General features: G+C 35.7%; 1 protein-coding gene across 1 annotated transcript in view; it reads right to left on the bottom strand.

Moving 5' to 3' along the window:
• Positions 1–18,432, bottom strand: part of LOC123774758 (MAM and LDL-receptor class A domain-containing protein 1) — a 152,699-nt gene that overhangs the window by 88,972 nt on the left and 45,295 nt on the right. The window contains 12 exon segments of the mRNA XM_069310826.1: positions 1,858–1,973; positions 2,218–2,491; positions 2,833–2,963; positions 4,340–4,462; positions 5,554–5,779; positions 7,936–8,107; positions 10,317–10,542; positions 11,499–11,628; positions 13,871–13,981; positions 14,172–14,317; positions 14,537–14,759; positions 16,531–16,723. Of these exon segments, the coding sequence (XP_069166927.1) occupies positions 1,858–1,973; positions 2,218–2,491; positions 2,833–2,963; positions 4,340–4,462; positions 5,554–5,779; positions 7,936–8,107; positions 10,317–10,542; positions 11,499–11,628; positions 13,871–13,981; positions 14,172–14,317; positions 14,537–14,759; positions 16,531–16,723 (2,071 nt within the window).

The following is an 18,432-nucleotide window of genomic DNA, read 5'->3' as shown; positions in this document are numbered from 1 at the left end:
ATAGCCAAACTCTATTCGCTTCCCATTTTCCCAACTCTTTTCCCTGGATATAATCAGCCTTATGGATACCAATTTTATTTAACTAAGTGATGTGTTTATACTGTACAGCACTTAGAATTACAGGTTATGTTAAACAGTGGCTGCTTTTATAGTGTGCATGATTACACAGTTGTGCATCTGTTGAGTTTGTGATTGGCCAGCATTGCTGTTATTTTCCAAGTGCTAACTAAGGTAGTGTTCATGAAGCTTTGGTTCAAAGGACATCCAAATTCTTGCTTACTTGAATAGTTGACTATTCCTGACTAGGCTAGGGCTAGAATCATCTAATTCCTAGAAGATTCTAGGAAGATGATCAAGACTCGATCAATTTCCCTCTCTTTCTCAGCTGGCAAATGTTCTATATTTAATAGTGTACTTTATTCCATGATTGCATGATTTATTGTAGAATACAGTAATGAGCCTAAATTATGACAGTGGCATTATTCTGCTGTTCTCACTCCCTCCCTTTATGTACAATCTTCATTTATTTAGAGTACATGCAGTTTGTGTGAAAGTTTCTACCAACTGATGACTGTACGAGTGGTATTGTTGGAAGACGACGCATCACTCACAATGGTTCGTCAATGTTGACAGTTAGACAAGGCTTCTTGGAGTTATACTATGTGAGTATAGAGTAGTGAGGAATGGATGCTGTGTTCATGGTATTGCATGATTACTCCTGTTGCTCTTATTGCAAAGTTCAGCTTTTCTATGGATGGCTGTCTGGTTAATTTAAGTTATATATATTCTGCGATGTGGCCTGACTTTTTTGTAGATTTGTGATATTTTACCAGTGCTTTGACTACCTGTTGTATTATAATGTAGCGAAAGGTCTCTTTCCCCCAATATTTGTTCCTTTTCACTAGGCTTTGCTCTTTCTTAATCAGTCCATGAGAGAAGGAAGTGAGGGATCCTGTGCTGCAGGAACTGCTGCTTTCTGCCTGGTGATGATGAGGTGGAGTAACCTTGTTTCTGATTAGTGGACCAGGTTAATTCAGAATTCTCATTAGTTGTCACAAAAGTGACATCATTCAAAGTTCTGGAAGGGCTTGTGCATGTGAAAAGAAAATCTGATCTAAGTCTAGTCTTGGTATGAGACACTATTCCAGTGATTTTTATGCACCATATATAACCCTGCATAAATAATGTAATTTATGTGATTCCTTTGTCATACACTCTTTGCCAGACGGTAGGTCATTAGTGTTTTGAAGCACAGCCTATGGAAGCATTAAAATAACACTCAGAAAGTTGTTTTCACAAGCTCATTAGTTGTGTTTTACTAGCATTTTAGCCTTGGAGTGGGCCACTTCACACTGCAGCTTAGTATGTTTATGCAAGACAGTCAATGCACTGGGAACCAGAGTTAAAGTTTGTCCACCAAGCTGATAAATAACAAAAAATCAAGTCTGCTGAAAAGGTGTTTGATACTAATAAAATTAAAAACAACGCAAGTTTTGCATAGTGATCTTTATTTTAAAATGTACTCATGAGATTTTGTTATTTGCTTGGTGTGTACATATGTCCTGATCACATCAGTATAGAGGATATTTAAATTAAATTTACATAAATATAGGTGCTAAAGTTTAGCAACTAGCATGCCATCATATGCCACTCTCATAAAGGAATGGAAAATGTTTTTAATGAATAGAATCCAAGATATACAGTGATAAGCAGTCTTTCATATTTTTCAAACTTAGTAAAACCCCAATACACCAGTATTGATCTACTCTAGCAAAATACTGTACTCACAGCCTCGATTAACAGACTAGGAGTAAGACTAAATTATTGGCTGTTCAACAAGATATCCTTGATACATACCATCTTCACTGTCAATATTCCTGATCTTCCACTCTCTCCATATTTGAGGTACCAGAAAGTCAGACACGCTACCTCTTGGGCTGGTACTTCTTCACTCATCAGTTGGCATGCATCATCTGAAAATTTTCCCTCTTTATATTACTACAGTACTATTTAATTTTATGTAGGCTTACCGGTAATTTATATTATCAGTAGTATCAAACATTTTTATTTGAGTAAATAGTATTTTATTTTAAACTACAGTATGTCTGATATTCAAGCATTCAGTTTGAACATTTTTACTTAATCCTATGCTATTATTAATTTTATGTTTAATTAAACTACAACTTAAAACAGGGAAACCTGAAAGAGAGCTCATACTTGTGTACTCATCAGCTGTGAAGTCAACATAAGCATAGAGTCCATCTTGAGTTGTGTGGTCAAATAAAGGACCAGACACTACATCTGGGTTACTGGTGAAGCCTCGTCCGACCACCCATAATATCTTGCTCGTAATCACATTGCTCCAACTACACAGACTTTCATCGAAATCACATGATAAAGGACTGCTGGGACAGTGATCTGGGATAAGGCTGATGTCATCCAAGACAACAGAATTACCCACATCGTCTGGATATTTTGCTTTAAATGCAAGCTATAGAGAAAGAGAAAGGGACTTCATTTTAAGTACATGTTATTAAATCTACCACTTATTGGCTTGAATTATAGTATGGTTAGATAAACAAACATGGTAAAGTTGGAATAATACACCAAACTTTACCCGATGAAGTTATCATATCCACATAGTACAGCACTTAATTTATAACCATTCAATCTAAAAATTATAATTTTGTAAAGCATTCTTAAAATAATTTTAAAATTTCTTTCACATTTTTATCACTCCTATTTTCAAAAACAAAAACAAATGAAACCTATTGAATACATTAGCTTGGAAATTTAATTCTATACTAATATAATTTTATTTTCATTACTAACCTTCATAGTTGTATTAATATTGATATCTATTCGACCCAGTGTCCAGTCATAGAAATAGTTTCCAGTATGGTTCCATAACTCGTTTTCATCATCACCTTCTCCAATTGCCAGTAAGCTTAATGTGCTAGTACCTATCAGTATCCAAACAAAAAATAAATACAGTTGGTTGCCTGATAGAGACGACAAATTTATTAGTTTAAAAACGTGGGATAAAAATATATAAATCATGCCGTTAAAATTAATTTAAGCCAAACCAATATGTTTAGAATTGTAAGGCATGGTTTCAGGTAGAAAGATAAGAAAATTTAGTAATGTTGATATGAATAGTGAAGGTAAATATGGTCAACCTGAAAAATGTATGAGTATTAAAGGGGAATGATAATTTGTTAATAAATGTAAAAATGAAAAAAACATAATTACAGAACAAAAGCTCCAGAGATGTTAATAACAGATAAAGAAAGATGGCCCATGTAGCAGAATAAAAATAAGGTTTAAAGTATATAAAGCTCCTTTTTGAGGCTTTTCACTATGCTGCTCCCAATATCCCCCTACCTAAATGCTATCCCATCTCCTGTGTGTACAGTTCTTTCTTAATATCGGGTTGTATGTGGGCTCAGATGGGTCAGTGGACCCTGGGCTAGTGAGGAGGTTGACACTTAGTGACATCTGGTGGGAATGACCAGGTAGCTCATACAAAAATTAGCGAAAATACTAATTTTGTGGTCACTTTGAATGCCAAGCATGAAATCTGAAGGACTCTGATTTATTATTAACTGACCTCCGATGATCATTCCGGACTGGAGTGATTAATTTTTTCAGTGATTCCCTTAGCTAACAATTATCTGAATTTACATAATGACCAAGCAGGGATGCTTGTATCACCCTGCCTGACTCAACATCCAATGTCCAAAGACACACTGGGGTCATACATTATGAAACAGTCAAGTGATATGGCACAGAAAAAAGAATTGTTTATGCTAACTCAATGCCTTATATTTTTTTCTTGCACTTAGGTGGGCAATTTCTTTTGTTTCCAGTAGAAGCTGTGTTGTCTTTGATCTTGCTTTCAGTACTGATTGTTAGTTCTATTTTGGTAACATGTGTCTTGGTAGTTGACTGGTGTGTTTGTTAGGCAGTAAGGGCTCTAAGGTAGGGTTATATATACCTGGAGAATATGATGAGCGAGCGAGTGCTAGCTGGCACAGGGATCCCAAAACTGGAAAGACCTATGATATGAAAGAATATCTATACTGACAAAAGACCCATTTCCCAATGCCCTTCATCCCAAACACTCAATGATTTAGCACAGGGTAGCCACATGGGTGACCCCCCTTTCTTTTGTGAAACCTGTGACCCATAAACAAATACTACATCATATTTATACAGCCCAGTGTTAATAAAATAACACTTGGTACATTGAAAACCCTTTATACACTAACTTGCCATCATTTCTTCATTCTACAAATTATATCTGCATTATACATCTTGCTATATAGATTAAACTAACCTTCAATGCTGTACCAAAAGGTGAGGCACTGGTCACCACCACCTGCTGTTAGATCTGGTCCAACTAATAGGCCAGATATATCTGTATGTATTAAGCCAGTTGTCTGAGGAAATATGTAGTGTCCTGAAAATAAAGACTTATTGTTAAATCTCTTCATCCTAATTATTAAGCTGTTGTTTGCAAATAAGGCATCCTATATATTAAATTTTAAAAAATGTTTTAATTACAGTTATCCATTGAATATTTATTAATATTCTTCTTATTATATTATATAAATAAACATAATATTTATTAATATTAATAGTCTTCATTTATTAATAATTGAATTCTAATTCTGTGTTTGGACTGTACTGGAATATCACACCAACTTAATTTTTTTTATATATATACAAGAGTTCTTACATTCTTGTACAGCCACTAGCACAGCATAGCGTTTCGAGCAAGTCCTTAATCCTATGTTCCTCGGGATATGACCCCTCAAAATCGTTTAACAACTAGGTACCCATTTTACAGAGGCTACAGTTAAGGATTGACGTCAATTAAATCTTTCCCAACCAGGATAAGAACCCAAGACAAAGCGCTCATGAAACGCCAGGCAAGTGTCTTACCACTACACCACGGGGACTGTCAAATTACTGACTGTTATATTACTGTATTATCTGCAGAATAATCCTCATACAGAAGATATATGGTACTTTTAGTATACACTATATTGTATTGCTGACAAATTTGATCGTATCAGTGTTTTATTCATCTTATCTCTTTCATATGATGAATGGCAAGAAGCTTGAATGTGTTTATATATTTCAATAATGTTTACTTTATCAGGAAGTCAAGAAGAATATGAGGCCTGGATCCCACACGGTAATCGAATTAGTCACCGATATGTAAGCCTGGTCCAGACCATGTACTCAAACTCTGATATTGCACTCAGCAGAGTGCAAAATACATTAATATGGTTTAGTAATGTCTAAAACAACATATGGTTTAGTAATACCCAAAATATCATACTGATAAGTATTACCAAAAACAACATACAGTTTTGCAATACCCAAAACAACATATAATTCAAAACAACATATAATACCTAAAACAACATATGGTTTAGTAATACCCAAAACAACATACAGTTTTAGTGATACCAAAAACAACATATGTTTTAGTAATATCTAAAACAATACGTGGTTTTGCAAAGAATTAATTTCGTGTTTCACCTATCTGTGTGCTGGTGGTATGATCATAACCCATTGACTCCGCTCCTTCATCTGCTAAGACTCTGGTCCATATCAGTGTGTAGTTGTCATCATTTTTCCATCCACAGTTATCAGACTCAAAGTCACAGTCAATTAAAGATGTCTTACATGGCCCAACCATGACTTTCACATCATCTATCGCAACTGTTCCCTTTGAATCAGGGCCCACAGTTATCTCCAGCATCAACTGCAAAAGCAGAATGAGTTCCAACATTATACTGTAATTAATTAATTTTCATAAAAAAATAAATAAATAAATTATATATATTATATATATATATATATATATATATATATATATATATACATATATATATATATATATATATATATATATATATATAATATATATAATTTATTTATTTATTTTTTTATGAAAATTAATTAATTATATATATATATATATATATATATATATATATATATATATATATATATATATATATATATATATATATATATATATATATATATATATATATATATATATATAAATAAAAAATATTATCCTCACAGAGGGTACCACCTTTGGTGCAAATGTAGGGGCCCATAGCCTCGGAGAAGAAAATAAAGAGTATATAAAATTATACATATATAATATGATATGATTAATATGATATGACATATGATTAAAAATGGGTTTGAACTCTACATGACAAATATCTATCCACATTTTCTTTGAATTACATTAAAAGTACATTAGCACAAGAGGGGCCCAATGCTGACCAGATAATGACATCTTTACCAAGTTTTCCCTGCCCACTGCCTTACCTAATATTTGACTGGCATCCATCCCCATTATTCCCCTATTTCTTTACCTATGTGTGATTACTTCACCTTAGCTCCCTCCCCACACAACTTCACCTCTTTCACATGTATATTTAAGATAAATTTGCACCTTGTATGTTTATTTCTTACCTAAAGATGTTTCAGAGTGGAACGAAATAATGTAGAAAATATACTATTCAATAATCATTAGTTCCTTTACCATGAATTTCGGTAACTTAATTGCACTTCTTAATCCCGAGCGTAAAAAATAGAGGCATAAAAGCTTATGAGATCAACAATGCCAGCAATGTAGTCATATTGAACCAAGTATATATATTATTATATATATGTTATGTGAGAAGGTGGTGGAGGCCAAAACCATTAACAGTTTCAAAGCATTATATGGCAAAGTGTACTAGAAAGATGGGACACCATGAGCGTATGTAACTACAATTAGGTAATTACAAGAAGGTACAATGTGTTGTATTAGTATAGATTTCAGTGATTAATTATGACCGTCTTGAAAAGCCACTAACTTACAAGACATTTTTTCAACTGTAAGTCTTAAGAGTTAACACAGAATTTTGCAATGAATTCAATGTTATAAGTCAAACAGTCAATCTTAAGCCAATAAATAAAACTATTGACCGAGGCATACAATGAGAAATAGAAGTAATTTGAAAGTTAACATAATTCTACATGTGGTGATTGCCTTGAAGCCAAGTATCATAGGTCACAGCAGGTGCAAACTTCCTAATAATGAATTTGTGAGTACAGTACTTAGGTCACGGTCAGAAACAGTAAGGCATACATCTTAAAATATGTTGACTATTGCCAGATTTGCTCGATATTCCCTTTGTTGTTCAATATACATATAGTACTCTGTTTGGTTATGGCCATGAGAAAGGTGTCAAAGTGAGAGTATTAGAGAAAACTGTAATAGGAGTAATTATAAGAGTACTTTAAATGTGATGTAGGCAGATGATTCAGTTCTTTTAACAAAGTTTATATATGAGAAGACTTATAAAGTGAATATTAACGAAAGTTGAGTAGTGGTAATGGAGACAGGTAAATTCCGTGCAAAATAAATGTGAATGGTAAAGAGGAAGAACCTGCTGCTCTGTTGAAATACCTAGGATGTGCAATTGGTAAAAAAAAGAATCTGTAACTTGTGCAATCAAAGATAATAACAATAATAACAATAATAATAATATTTTATTTAGCAAAAGTACATACACAGATGCAGAGTTACAAATATTCTGATTGATTTATAGATAGAGCTAGTACATACAGTACCTAAAGCCACTAGTACGCATAGTGTTTCGGGCAAGATGAGACTAAGTTGAGGCTAGGAACAGATATGCAAGAGTGCTGCATGAAGTACAAACCATTACGTACAGATGTGAAATGATAATGTAGTACAAACTTGAAAAATCAAGGATTAAAAGCTAGAGAATGAACAATTTGAGAAATATGTGTATCTTATGAAGAGAAGAGATTACAAGTACTGTAAGGAATGCTACACTAGTTAATTAATTTGCATTTTAATCAACAAACTCATCAAGTATACTGTACCTGATAGTCACCCTCATTAGATGAGACTACAACACTTGCTTCATACCATAAGTCTACGACACCTGTCAGACGCTGCCAGAGGATAGTCGTACCTGAGAGGTTATCCCACTGGGTTCTAAAAATGTTTTGCTTTACTGAAAGCCATGGGGTGTTCAAGCCAAACATATAGTACCTGTAAAGACACATGACATCAGTGACCTTTCTTTATATTTTCAGTACCTATGAGACATAGTAACAAAATGTAGGAGTCCCTGTGGCAGGCCTGTTGGCCCAGTGGCAGTATCCATCTAGATCAAACCAATCAGGGTGGGGGATGATATGCACTTCACTTAGTTTCTTAAACATTGCTGGGCCTGGCCAGTATCTAGTTGGGTGGCCGCACAGGCAGCCTTACCCTTGGCCAGCGGGACCTTGATAATACTAACAGGGATCTATAATTAAAAATTACAACAGGTAAATAAAACGGTCATTGGTAATGTTATGCCATATGTTAAGCTAGAATTGAGGGGGTGGGAAGGGTGAAGAAATAGTTTCAGGAAAAGTATCTAAGTAAAATATATCAGAAATTCACATTGGCCCATTTGATATACCTGGATGCCCAATTGTACAGTACTTGAAAAACATGAAGCCGACTTGAGTCCTGTACATACACACAAAATATAATATGAAGGTGACAAGAACACAGAATTAAACTAAGTAATTTTTCTGACTGTCTCGGTTTATCTCTTTATTTAATATATCTTTCACCATATTTTTTTTTTTTTTTTTTTTTTTTTGAGATATATACAAGAGTTGCTACATTCTTGTACAGCCACTAGTACGCGTAGCGTTTCGGGCAAGTCCTTAATCCTAAGGTCCCTGGAATACGATCCCCTGCCGCGAAGAATCGTTTTTTCATCCAAGTACACATTTTACTGTTGCGTTAAACAGAGGCTACAGTTAAGGAATTGCGCCCAGTAAATCCTCCCCGGCCAGGATACGAACCCATGACATAGCGCTCGCGGAACGCCAGGCGAGTGTCTTACCACTACACCACGGAGACTGCAATCTCCGCAATACATACATCAATGCAATACATACATCTCACAAACCTTGGGGGTCTGGTAGCTGAGCGGACAGCGAGCAGGACTCATAATTCTGTGGCCCGGGTTCGATTCCCGGACCAGGCAGAAACAAATGGGGAAAGTTTCTTTCACCCTGATGCACTTGTTACCTAGCAGTAAATAGGCACTTGGGAGTTAGACAGCTGTTACGGTGTTACTTCCTGGGTGTGTGTGTGTGTGTGGAAGAAAGCAAGCAAAAAAACAAATTATTTAATAGTTAGTTACAGTCGACTGATTGACAGTTGAGAGGCGGGCTGAAAGAGCAGAGCTCAAACTCTGCATGAACAACTAGGTGAATACACCCCAATCATCTCATCATGCCTTCAGTTATGTACCTTTATGAAAATTGCTTTTATAGTTATGTAGCAGAGTTGCAACAAGCACTGTCTTATGCAGATTCCTTGCACATACAGTGGAACCTCAAGTGGCAAGCATCTCCATCTACGAGCAATTTGAGTAACGAGCAAGCCACTCGCTAAAAATTTGTCTCGATTGATAAGCTTCCGCTCTATTAACGAGAAAACCATGTGATGCTTCCTAGCGTTTCCGCTGGTTCTCGCAAATTCTTGGACACCTCCGACGATACAAATATTTTTTTTTTTAAAGATGCTAATGAAGCTGGGATGTAAAGGGGTGACTGCTATAATGTTGCAAAGCATTGTTTTTTTTTTTTTTTTTTTTAGAAAAAAAGAAAAAATTTAAAAAAAGAAGAAATATCAAAAAGGTTTGTTCAGTGAATGTCAGTAGGCTGCTCCATTTTCTAAAAAAAAAAAAAATGAAAAATACAAAAAATGAAAAAATTTGAAAAAAAAGAAAAAAATGTCAAAGGTTCGTTCAGTGAATGTCAGGTAGGCTGCTCCATTTTCTAAAAAAAAAGAAAAAATGAAAAATAAAAAAATATTTGAGAAAATTTGAAAAAAAGAAAAAATGTCATAAAGGTTTGTTCAGTGTATATCAGGTAGGCTGCTCCATTATTTAAAAAACTGAATATCATATTGATGTTTTTGGGTGGTAGAACGGATTAATTTTATTTCCATTATTTTAAATGGGGAAATTCGTTTGGAAAGATGAGCGTTTCACATGACGAGCTCAGTGCCGGAATGGATTAAATTCGCTAATTGAGACTCCACTGTATACTGTATAACTTAATATCGGTCCTTTTCCAAAAGCTAATATAAACCTTCAAAGGAGCTGAAGGAGCTCCCTCCAGAAAATATATTCTCAGTCTTATTATTATTTGAAATCCTCAACAATAAAATGACAAAAGACAATATTTACCAGAAGTGGAAGCAATAGTCATGTAAACCATATGGACTCTCTCCCAGACGCCTGGATTGAAGGGCTAGTTGAGAGGGAGCTTGATTGGATTCATTGACCGTTAGATAAACGTAATTTCCTTGGCCTCGGTCTGAATGTACTTCATCTTCAATCCCAACTTTAAGCATATTTGGCCCTGTCCACTTACAGGTATCAGTCTCAAATCCACATGCTATGTCATCCTCAGCTGTTGAAGGTAGAAATAAAAAATAAAGCTTAATACAATAAATTGAATGAATATTTCAGGAGATACTGCTTCATTATTGTTGTCTTTCAGCTCTGATAAAATACAAACACAAAACCAGCTTTGAATCTAATGATACGCCATTTTCTAGGTGAGCCCCGGAGGCTCCCCGAAGCTTACCAGGCTATTAGACCGAGGCATCAGTCAGGGGGAGCAATGGCCTATGGAACCCCCCCATGTAATTGGAAGCACTCCATATCTGTCATCGACCAGGGTTGGCACCCAGGAAGGTAGGTGCCAAATTGCAAAACAAACCCCACATGGTAAAAAATAATTATTGCTACCCTAAGACCGAACAGAGAAAAGAACTCCCTCAATTCTAAAACAACCAAACAAGCAAACATCACATCCTGTTGCCGTGTCGCCTGTCCGCGCAGCTCCCACCTCAGAATTGGGGTTGGGTAGTCGGCGTGGGAGGTCTAAAATACCCCTTTCCCCTCATGGGGAGGGGAGAGTTGCGCAGACAGTGGTGCGATGGCTGTGGTGACGTCATGCTTGTTTGCTTGTTTTCTGATTGGGGAGTTCTGTTTGCTCATTTGGCTTTCAATTAGCAATTTTTCACCAGTTGTAGTTTGTTTTGGAATTCCTACCTTTCTGGATGCCTGACCTGGTAGATGGGAGATACAGACTGCTTCCAACTACACGGGGGTGTCTATAGACCATTGCTCCTTGTGCCTCTCTGAGGAGGCCAGGTTCTGGCGTTGGTCCCTGGTAGGCTTAGAACTCCATCGATTGACTGTTGCCACGGTCTAATATATACACATCAGCCCAGTATAGCTCTGGGGAGCCAAAGGGGCTCTCCACAGAAAATACTCTAATGAAATGTTCTGATATTAAATGAACTTTTTCACTACTCTTATGAAAAGTTCTGATATTAAATGAATTCTTCCACTGCTTACCTTGAAGAGTAGGGTCAGCAAAATTGGGCAGTATGTAGTTCTCCCCGCACTCATTATTCTCATCATATCCTAGCTCATCTAAGGCAATGTAGGAATTTTGGTCATAGTCCAACATGCCTGCTATGATGATCTATAAATATATTATGCAGTTAATTGATGCATTTTGGAAATCTGCACAATTTATAAGAAAATGTTTGAGCCAGAATATTTATAGAAATGAATTAAGAATTATATTAATTATATCATATATGCTTATTAATTAATTGCTTATTAATTAATAAGCATATATATATGCTTAATAATTTTCTCCACATTTATTTGTTTTGGATGCAAATCCAGTTAAACTGTCTTTGTCTATCACCATTTCTTGGGCTGATATCAGCACAAGATGACATCGGGCTGTGTGCCAGGATGCTCTTAGTTTAGTTGCTGGTGGGTCAAGGACTGCATTTCTGGTAGTTCCTGGGCAATGTTCCCTGGGAGTCCCCACGAGGCTCTCAGACTAAGTCTCCACAGGTTTCTGAGGCGAGTCTCAAAAGGGTACCCAGGTATTGTGCCTGGATAGGCTGTGTGCATAGACATGCAAGGTTTTGCTTTGTTCCTATGTGGATGTGAGCTTGGGCTTGGTTTGCCTTGACCTACTGGGCATTGGCAACTGTGTTATTGTTTTGGCTGTGGTGGTAATGTCTGTTTGCTTGTGGGCGTGTGAGTATGGTGTTCCTTTGGCCCTCATGACTTGGCCAACATTGTGTACATGGAGCTTTTGGGTGTTTTCCCTGTTTTTCTTGGCTCTTTGCCCTGGTCTCCAGCTTTTTTTTTTTTTTCCCCACTGACCTTTGGGTGGTGGGTCATGAGGTTTATTTGCTGTGGGCTAGTATGGCTTGGTGCCTTTGGTCTTGGTCCCATGTTGGTCATTCTGGCTGTTGTTTCTGGTCCCCATACCTGGTTCTTCTGCCAGTGTGATTCTGTCGTCTTGGGGTTTTGGCGTTGGCCAGCCAGTGGTCTATCTTCGCTCACTGGCTAGGCATCTCGTTGCTGCTTTGGTTGCTTTCTATTAGCATTTTGTCCATAGCTCATATTCGGGTTCATGTGGCTAGTTTGTAATTAGCACCGAGATAATTGCTGCTCTCTTTAAGGCTGAGTATCATTTGGAGAAGGTTTCTCAGTGTAGATGAATGTACAGTACTGGAATCCATTCTGACTTTAATTAAGAAACCTCCAAGGTTTCCTTTTCCACAATTATAATAAGGTAAAAATCCACATTGCAATGGTGAGTAAGGCTAACCCGGCTTGACTGTCATGTCCTAGTGAGAGCTGGACATTGCTTAGAGGAGCAACTGAGTTGCCAATGCAGAGAGGAGCTTTTCATCTGCAGTATACTAAAAGCCTTATTTTTGGTGTAGGAAAGTTAATGGAACTATTTTAAAAACAGACTGCATATCTGGTCTTCAGTTTGAGAATAATAAGTTTTACTCACTCTGAATGAATATCCAACAACATCTTTGTAAATATATTTTTTAAATAGGTTAAAAAATTCATAGAAAATCTTTACCTTAAGAATATATTTTAAGCATGAAAGTAAATGAGCCTATTATGAAAAATATTATATGGCTGGTTTTCATTTTTGAGATTGAAGAGTTTTGCTCATTGAATGTTCTAGAAATATTATTCTGATAATGGATATGCTGTATAGCTACATGTAAAAAAAAAAATGTTGGGACTTAGGCCTTAGGCCTGACACTGGAAAAGACTAGCTCATTCTGCACTATTTCTTAGAATGTGAACTACCAATCATTTTATATACAGGTTCCCAATTTCAAGTGGTCAACTATTGATTTAAGTAAAAAAAAATTCAGAGAAATTATTAACCAAAATTTTTGGTTTTGGGCATGGTCAATACATGCAGTCTCCTTCGGAAACCTGTTGTTGGTTTTTGTATGTTTTGTGAAAATGTTGAAAGAAATGTTGTATGGCTGATTTAAATTTTAAGAATATCAAGTATCATTCAGTTGATCTGGACATGTCACCTTAAATACTGTACTAAACTGTGTCAATAAAACTTTGCATTTTATGGTACAGTATAAACTTATTTTCATAATGAAATTCTTGGTTCTGAGATGCATCCAGTTCTTCACATAAGAACCTTAGCAAAATAATATGTGTGGATCTCTTAAATATGAGGTGCATGGCAACACAATGCTGCATAAAGTCAAACGCCAAGCAGTATAAACATAACTTTTTACATCCCAAAACACTAAACACCTTAGAAGACCAAATACACCATAGAGAATGTGACAAAAATCACTCAGAATATACAAGAAAATGTTTTAAGAGCTATATTATGCTTTATATTTATTTAGTCAAAAACTTACCCTGAATGGCTCACTTTGATTAACAGTAACTTTTGCATAATGCCAGTGAGGGTCAGTGCCATGAAGAAGACTCCACAATGTTTGCCAGCTGTTCCCTCGTTCTGCTGAAATCTGCAATGGGAAAGATTTCTTGTTTGATACTGTCAATATAAACAACAATACCATAAACTTAAAGCATCTCTTTTAAATATTATGTCATGGAATTGTTAAATAAGCATCATTTAAAATGTGCAGAGCTGCAAAACATAATACTGTAATATAATTAATTATCAACAACCATTAAAATGAAGGTGATACTTACCATGAGCGAACCACTTGCAAAAGCAGCATTGTACCAGAAGCTCATGCATGCTCCGTGAAGGTGAGTGTCAGGATAATGCTGGGAAACCAGGTTAGCATATCCTCCTTGGCTTGGCATCAAGTACCCAGATACAATTAGGTAGTGACCTGTAACATAAAACAAATTAATTTATAATACAATGACACTAAAACAAATACAGTACCACAAATTGTTAATTTTATATTTTAATACTGTATTACCTCTGAAATATGTAATACTGTATTTAATTAGAAGATACACCTCTTCAGTGTAGTCAAAATAACTTCATGAGGTAATACAAATCAAATAATTTTTTCAAGTGTTATTTGTAGCATTGATTAACTGACCACTTATGGTGTTAGAAGAATGATCAGTGGGTGGTCCTGGCAGAGCATCTTCTGGGCTTTGCAGCAGCCAGTCAGCAGAATCGTCAATTGAATTTGTCCATGAGCAAAGGTCATGCTCAAAGTTACACAAATCTTCCTCACATAATTCCATGTTAGAGTATATATCATCTATTCCTATGATAGCCTCTGTGTTATTCTTCAAAACTTGTGCTTTAAAGATCAGCTGGTGGAGAAATACAAAAGATGTTAAATATTTGTATACATTATCCATAATAATTCCAACTCCAATGAATTAGTTTACTAAATTTCAGGATAAAATAAAATACAGTACATTGGAGTCCTACTTGGACAGAACTCTATCCAGTGGAAATCCAGATATAATAGAAGGATTATGTTACAGCTGTACAAGCAACATCATATGCAATAGAAAACAATTAAAGATTTTTATTTACATGGGTTTGCTATCAATGGAGTGGAATGCACTGCAGAAATTTGATAACAATTTAACAGTATACTATAATATTTGTCATATGTTGTGCTATTGGCACTTTAAAGGGCATGAAAAATACAGCAACCTAACTTAACCTCTGCTTGAACTAATTTCAGCATTCCTCAAGCCACACATATGCAATCTTAGGCCTAATATAGTACAGTGACACCTCAACTTACGACTGCCCCTACTTATGAATTTTTCGAGTTACAACTTAAATTTCATCGGAAAATAAGCCTTGACTTACGACCGTGCCCTAGACTAACGACCTTCGTTGATACGCATTTGGGTCGACCGAGCGCATGGTTCCTGGTGGCACAGGCCAACCTGCCTCAGTTTACCAGAACTGTCCACTTAGTGACGATCACGCTTGTAGGGAATTCCATTATTTTGGTGCTTTTTTGTTTTTTGAACATAAAACTAACTATTATATATCATGCCATGGGTCCCAAGAAAGTCAGTAATAAGGTTCAATCTAAGAAAACACATGTGAGGATGACCACAGAGGAAAAACAAGAGATCATTCGTAAACATGAAAATGGTATGAGGGTTGTTGACGTAGAGTAGAGAATGTCCCTTCCTCATTTATTAAGAAAATGTGTGCAGTATGGGAAGAATTGCAAAGTCCTGCTGGAAAGTGTCACCCAAATCAAGCTGTAGCAGGCTGTTGTGTTAACCTTTTTGAGCTCTCAGATGCCTGCAAATGATGCAAATCAATGCATCAATCCGGGAATCGAACCCGGGACCATTGCTCTACACTTGCCTCACCAATCAACCACTATTCTTTTATTCACATTTCAATGCCACTGACAAGGCATTTGATGATGCACTTATTAATTAGTTAGGTTTAGATAGCCACTGGATGGATGAGCACATGAACAGCCTCACTCTTGGCAACCAAGACTTACACATTTTATCACTCAGTTTATTTCAGCTTACATATTTTCATGCCTTCACTCCTTAGCATTCCAAATTAAAAATTCCCCCATTAATTTTTTCTTGAATATTGAACCAAATTTACTTATGATATGCAGATCTTTTGTTGTCTAAACAACATAGATAACTATATTGACTATACACAACCTGTTGTAAACTCAAACGTTTGTTTTTGACCAATCAAAACCAGTTTATCTCACATATGTAATGTTTTTTGTGTGTCTCAGCTTAAATCAACGACTCAAAAGTAATATCAACATCATTATCACCATTACTTCATTTCTCACTTGCATGGGGTATGGAGGCATCAGCCCAGAGAGACAAAAGAGAAAATATAGAGCAAGAAGATTATAAATATTATACATGAAGGACGTGTCCATTCACTATATCATCTACAGAGTCTCAATGTGAGTTGTCATTTACAGTGCAAACAAACCAAATTTGTTTACATAAAAAATATATAGATTTATAATACTAATCTTAAATGAACAACTTTGCTAATCCTACAAAATGAGCATGTTCTTAAAGTATTTCTCTGTTAACAATGTCCTTCATTTTTTCACCTTACCTGAAAGTTTGTTTTCACATTGATGTATCTCTGAGCTTTTACCCAACGATTCCCTTGACTCTCGCACTGCTCAAAGATAAGTTCTCTAGGCTTGTCTCTTGAGGTATCCAATGCACCATCAGTACTCTGAATATATGCTGATAGTTTGGCTGTGCATGACAAGCCTGACAGGTAATAGTAGAAGTTGATACACCTGGAAAACAAGTTGTAACTTCAAATAAAATAGTTTTAATGTGCCTTGATCCCCAACAGAACTAAAAAAAAATGATCCCAAGGGGCCTGAATCACTGATATCAGTGAAAAATAATACAAAAAATAAACTCAAGATACAGTAAAATACATCTAAAACTAGCAAAAAATTGTGGCAACACTTTGGTGCAAAATATATTCCTTTATTAATTCATTCATTTTGTCAGGGACAGACAGCTTGTGTGTAAATACATGTTTGTTTGTTTGGTACATTGTGCCTTTTTCTATAACTATTGGGCCAAGTGCATGGACTAGCCACCCTGATCAGTCCATGAGGACCACACACATTTCATGTTTATATATTTTAACAGTATATATCACATTATTATTATAAATTATTATTATATATATACTGTATGTTATTAGGGTCTCAGTTTGAAATTTAAATTTAAATTGAAATAAGTTTATTGAGGTAAAATACACAAAGGGATGAGGTAGCTCAAGCTCTTCTCACCCCGTTCAGTACATCACATATACACACATCACAAACAATAAACATATTACCGAACATTCTGAGAGATAAACATATACATTTCCTCCTTTACACAAGTAGGGTCTCAGTAGTACAGTTGGATTCAATCTCGACTCACAATTGGGAATCCCAGGTTCGAACCCCAGGAAGGATGAAAATGATTGGGCACATTTCTTTTCAGCTAATGCCTCTGTTCACCTAGTAGTAAATGGGTACCCCTGGCGTTAGTAAACTGTTGTGGAGTTCATCCTAGAGGGGGGTCAGTAGTTTGACCTTGAGGGGACCTCAATACAAGGCTAACATATAACTACATACACACTCTGCCAGTGCCTGACAAAATAAATTAAGATTATATAATATTATATATATATATATATATATATATATATATATATATATATATATATATATATATATATATATTACTGTTCCCAGTAGCATGGGCTATGGTGAATCCGTAGTGGACTTACCTGGCATAGGAGTAAGGCTGTTCCCCTTCCCCTTTCCTGATCGTTGGACAGAGTAGAACTGCACTACTAGTCCATGCTTGGTTTTTTCTTTGGAATTCCTGGACTCTGTCATCCAGAAATTCTGTCTCTGATGCTTCATCTTTCAATACATAGAGAAATCACACTAACGTGATGTACTGTATCAATGAGCCAAAGTGCAAGGGGGATTGTGTTAAACCCTGGTTTGGCTTCAGTGGAAGCCTCATGAATCCCCGTGGATTCAGTAGAATCCCAGGTTGCCTTCCTTTTACAATGCCGTGACCTAGTTGTCTAAGGCATGTGCTTGGGAACACCTAGAGCATAGGTTCGAATCTTCACCATGGCTCCTATGGATTTTCTCATTGATACATCACGTTACTATAATTTCTCTGTGTAATAATTTAATAATAATAATAATAATAATAATAATAATAATAATAATAATAATAATAATAATAATAATAATAATAATAATAATGTATAATAATGTAATAATAATCAAACAAGCAGAATACATCCATCATTCAAAGTATATTATAATCAGTGTTTTTTATACTAGTAGTACCAGAAATTTGGGTTTCATATGTTCATTTTTGGTAGTTAGGGAACTTATCCCCATTTGTATCATTGCATCTGGGAAAATTCAGCTTCAGAATTATGAACACCAGACTTATGAATCCCTTCACAGAATGC

This window comes from Procambarus clarkii, chromosome 68, assembly GCF_040958095.1.
Source record: "Procambarus clarkii isolate CNS0578487 chromosome 68, FALCON_Pclarkii_2.0, whole genome shotgun sequence".
NCBI classification, from domain to species: Eukaryota; Metazoa; Arthropoda; class Malacostraca; order Decapoda; family Cambaridae; genus Procambarus; species Procambarus clarkii.
The sequence above is the reverse complement of the archived record's forward strand: the minus strand, read 5'-3'. Positions and strand labels throughout refer to the sequence as shown.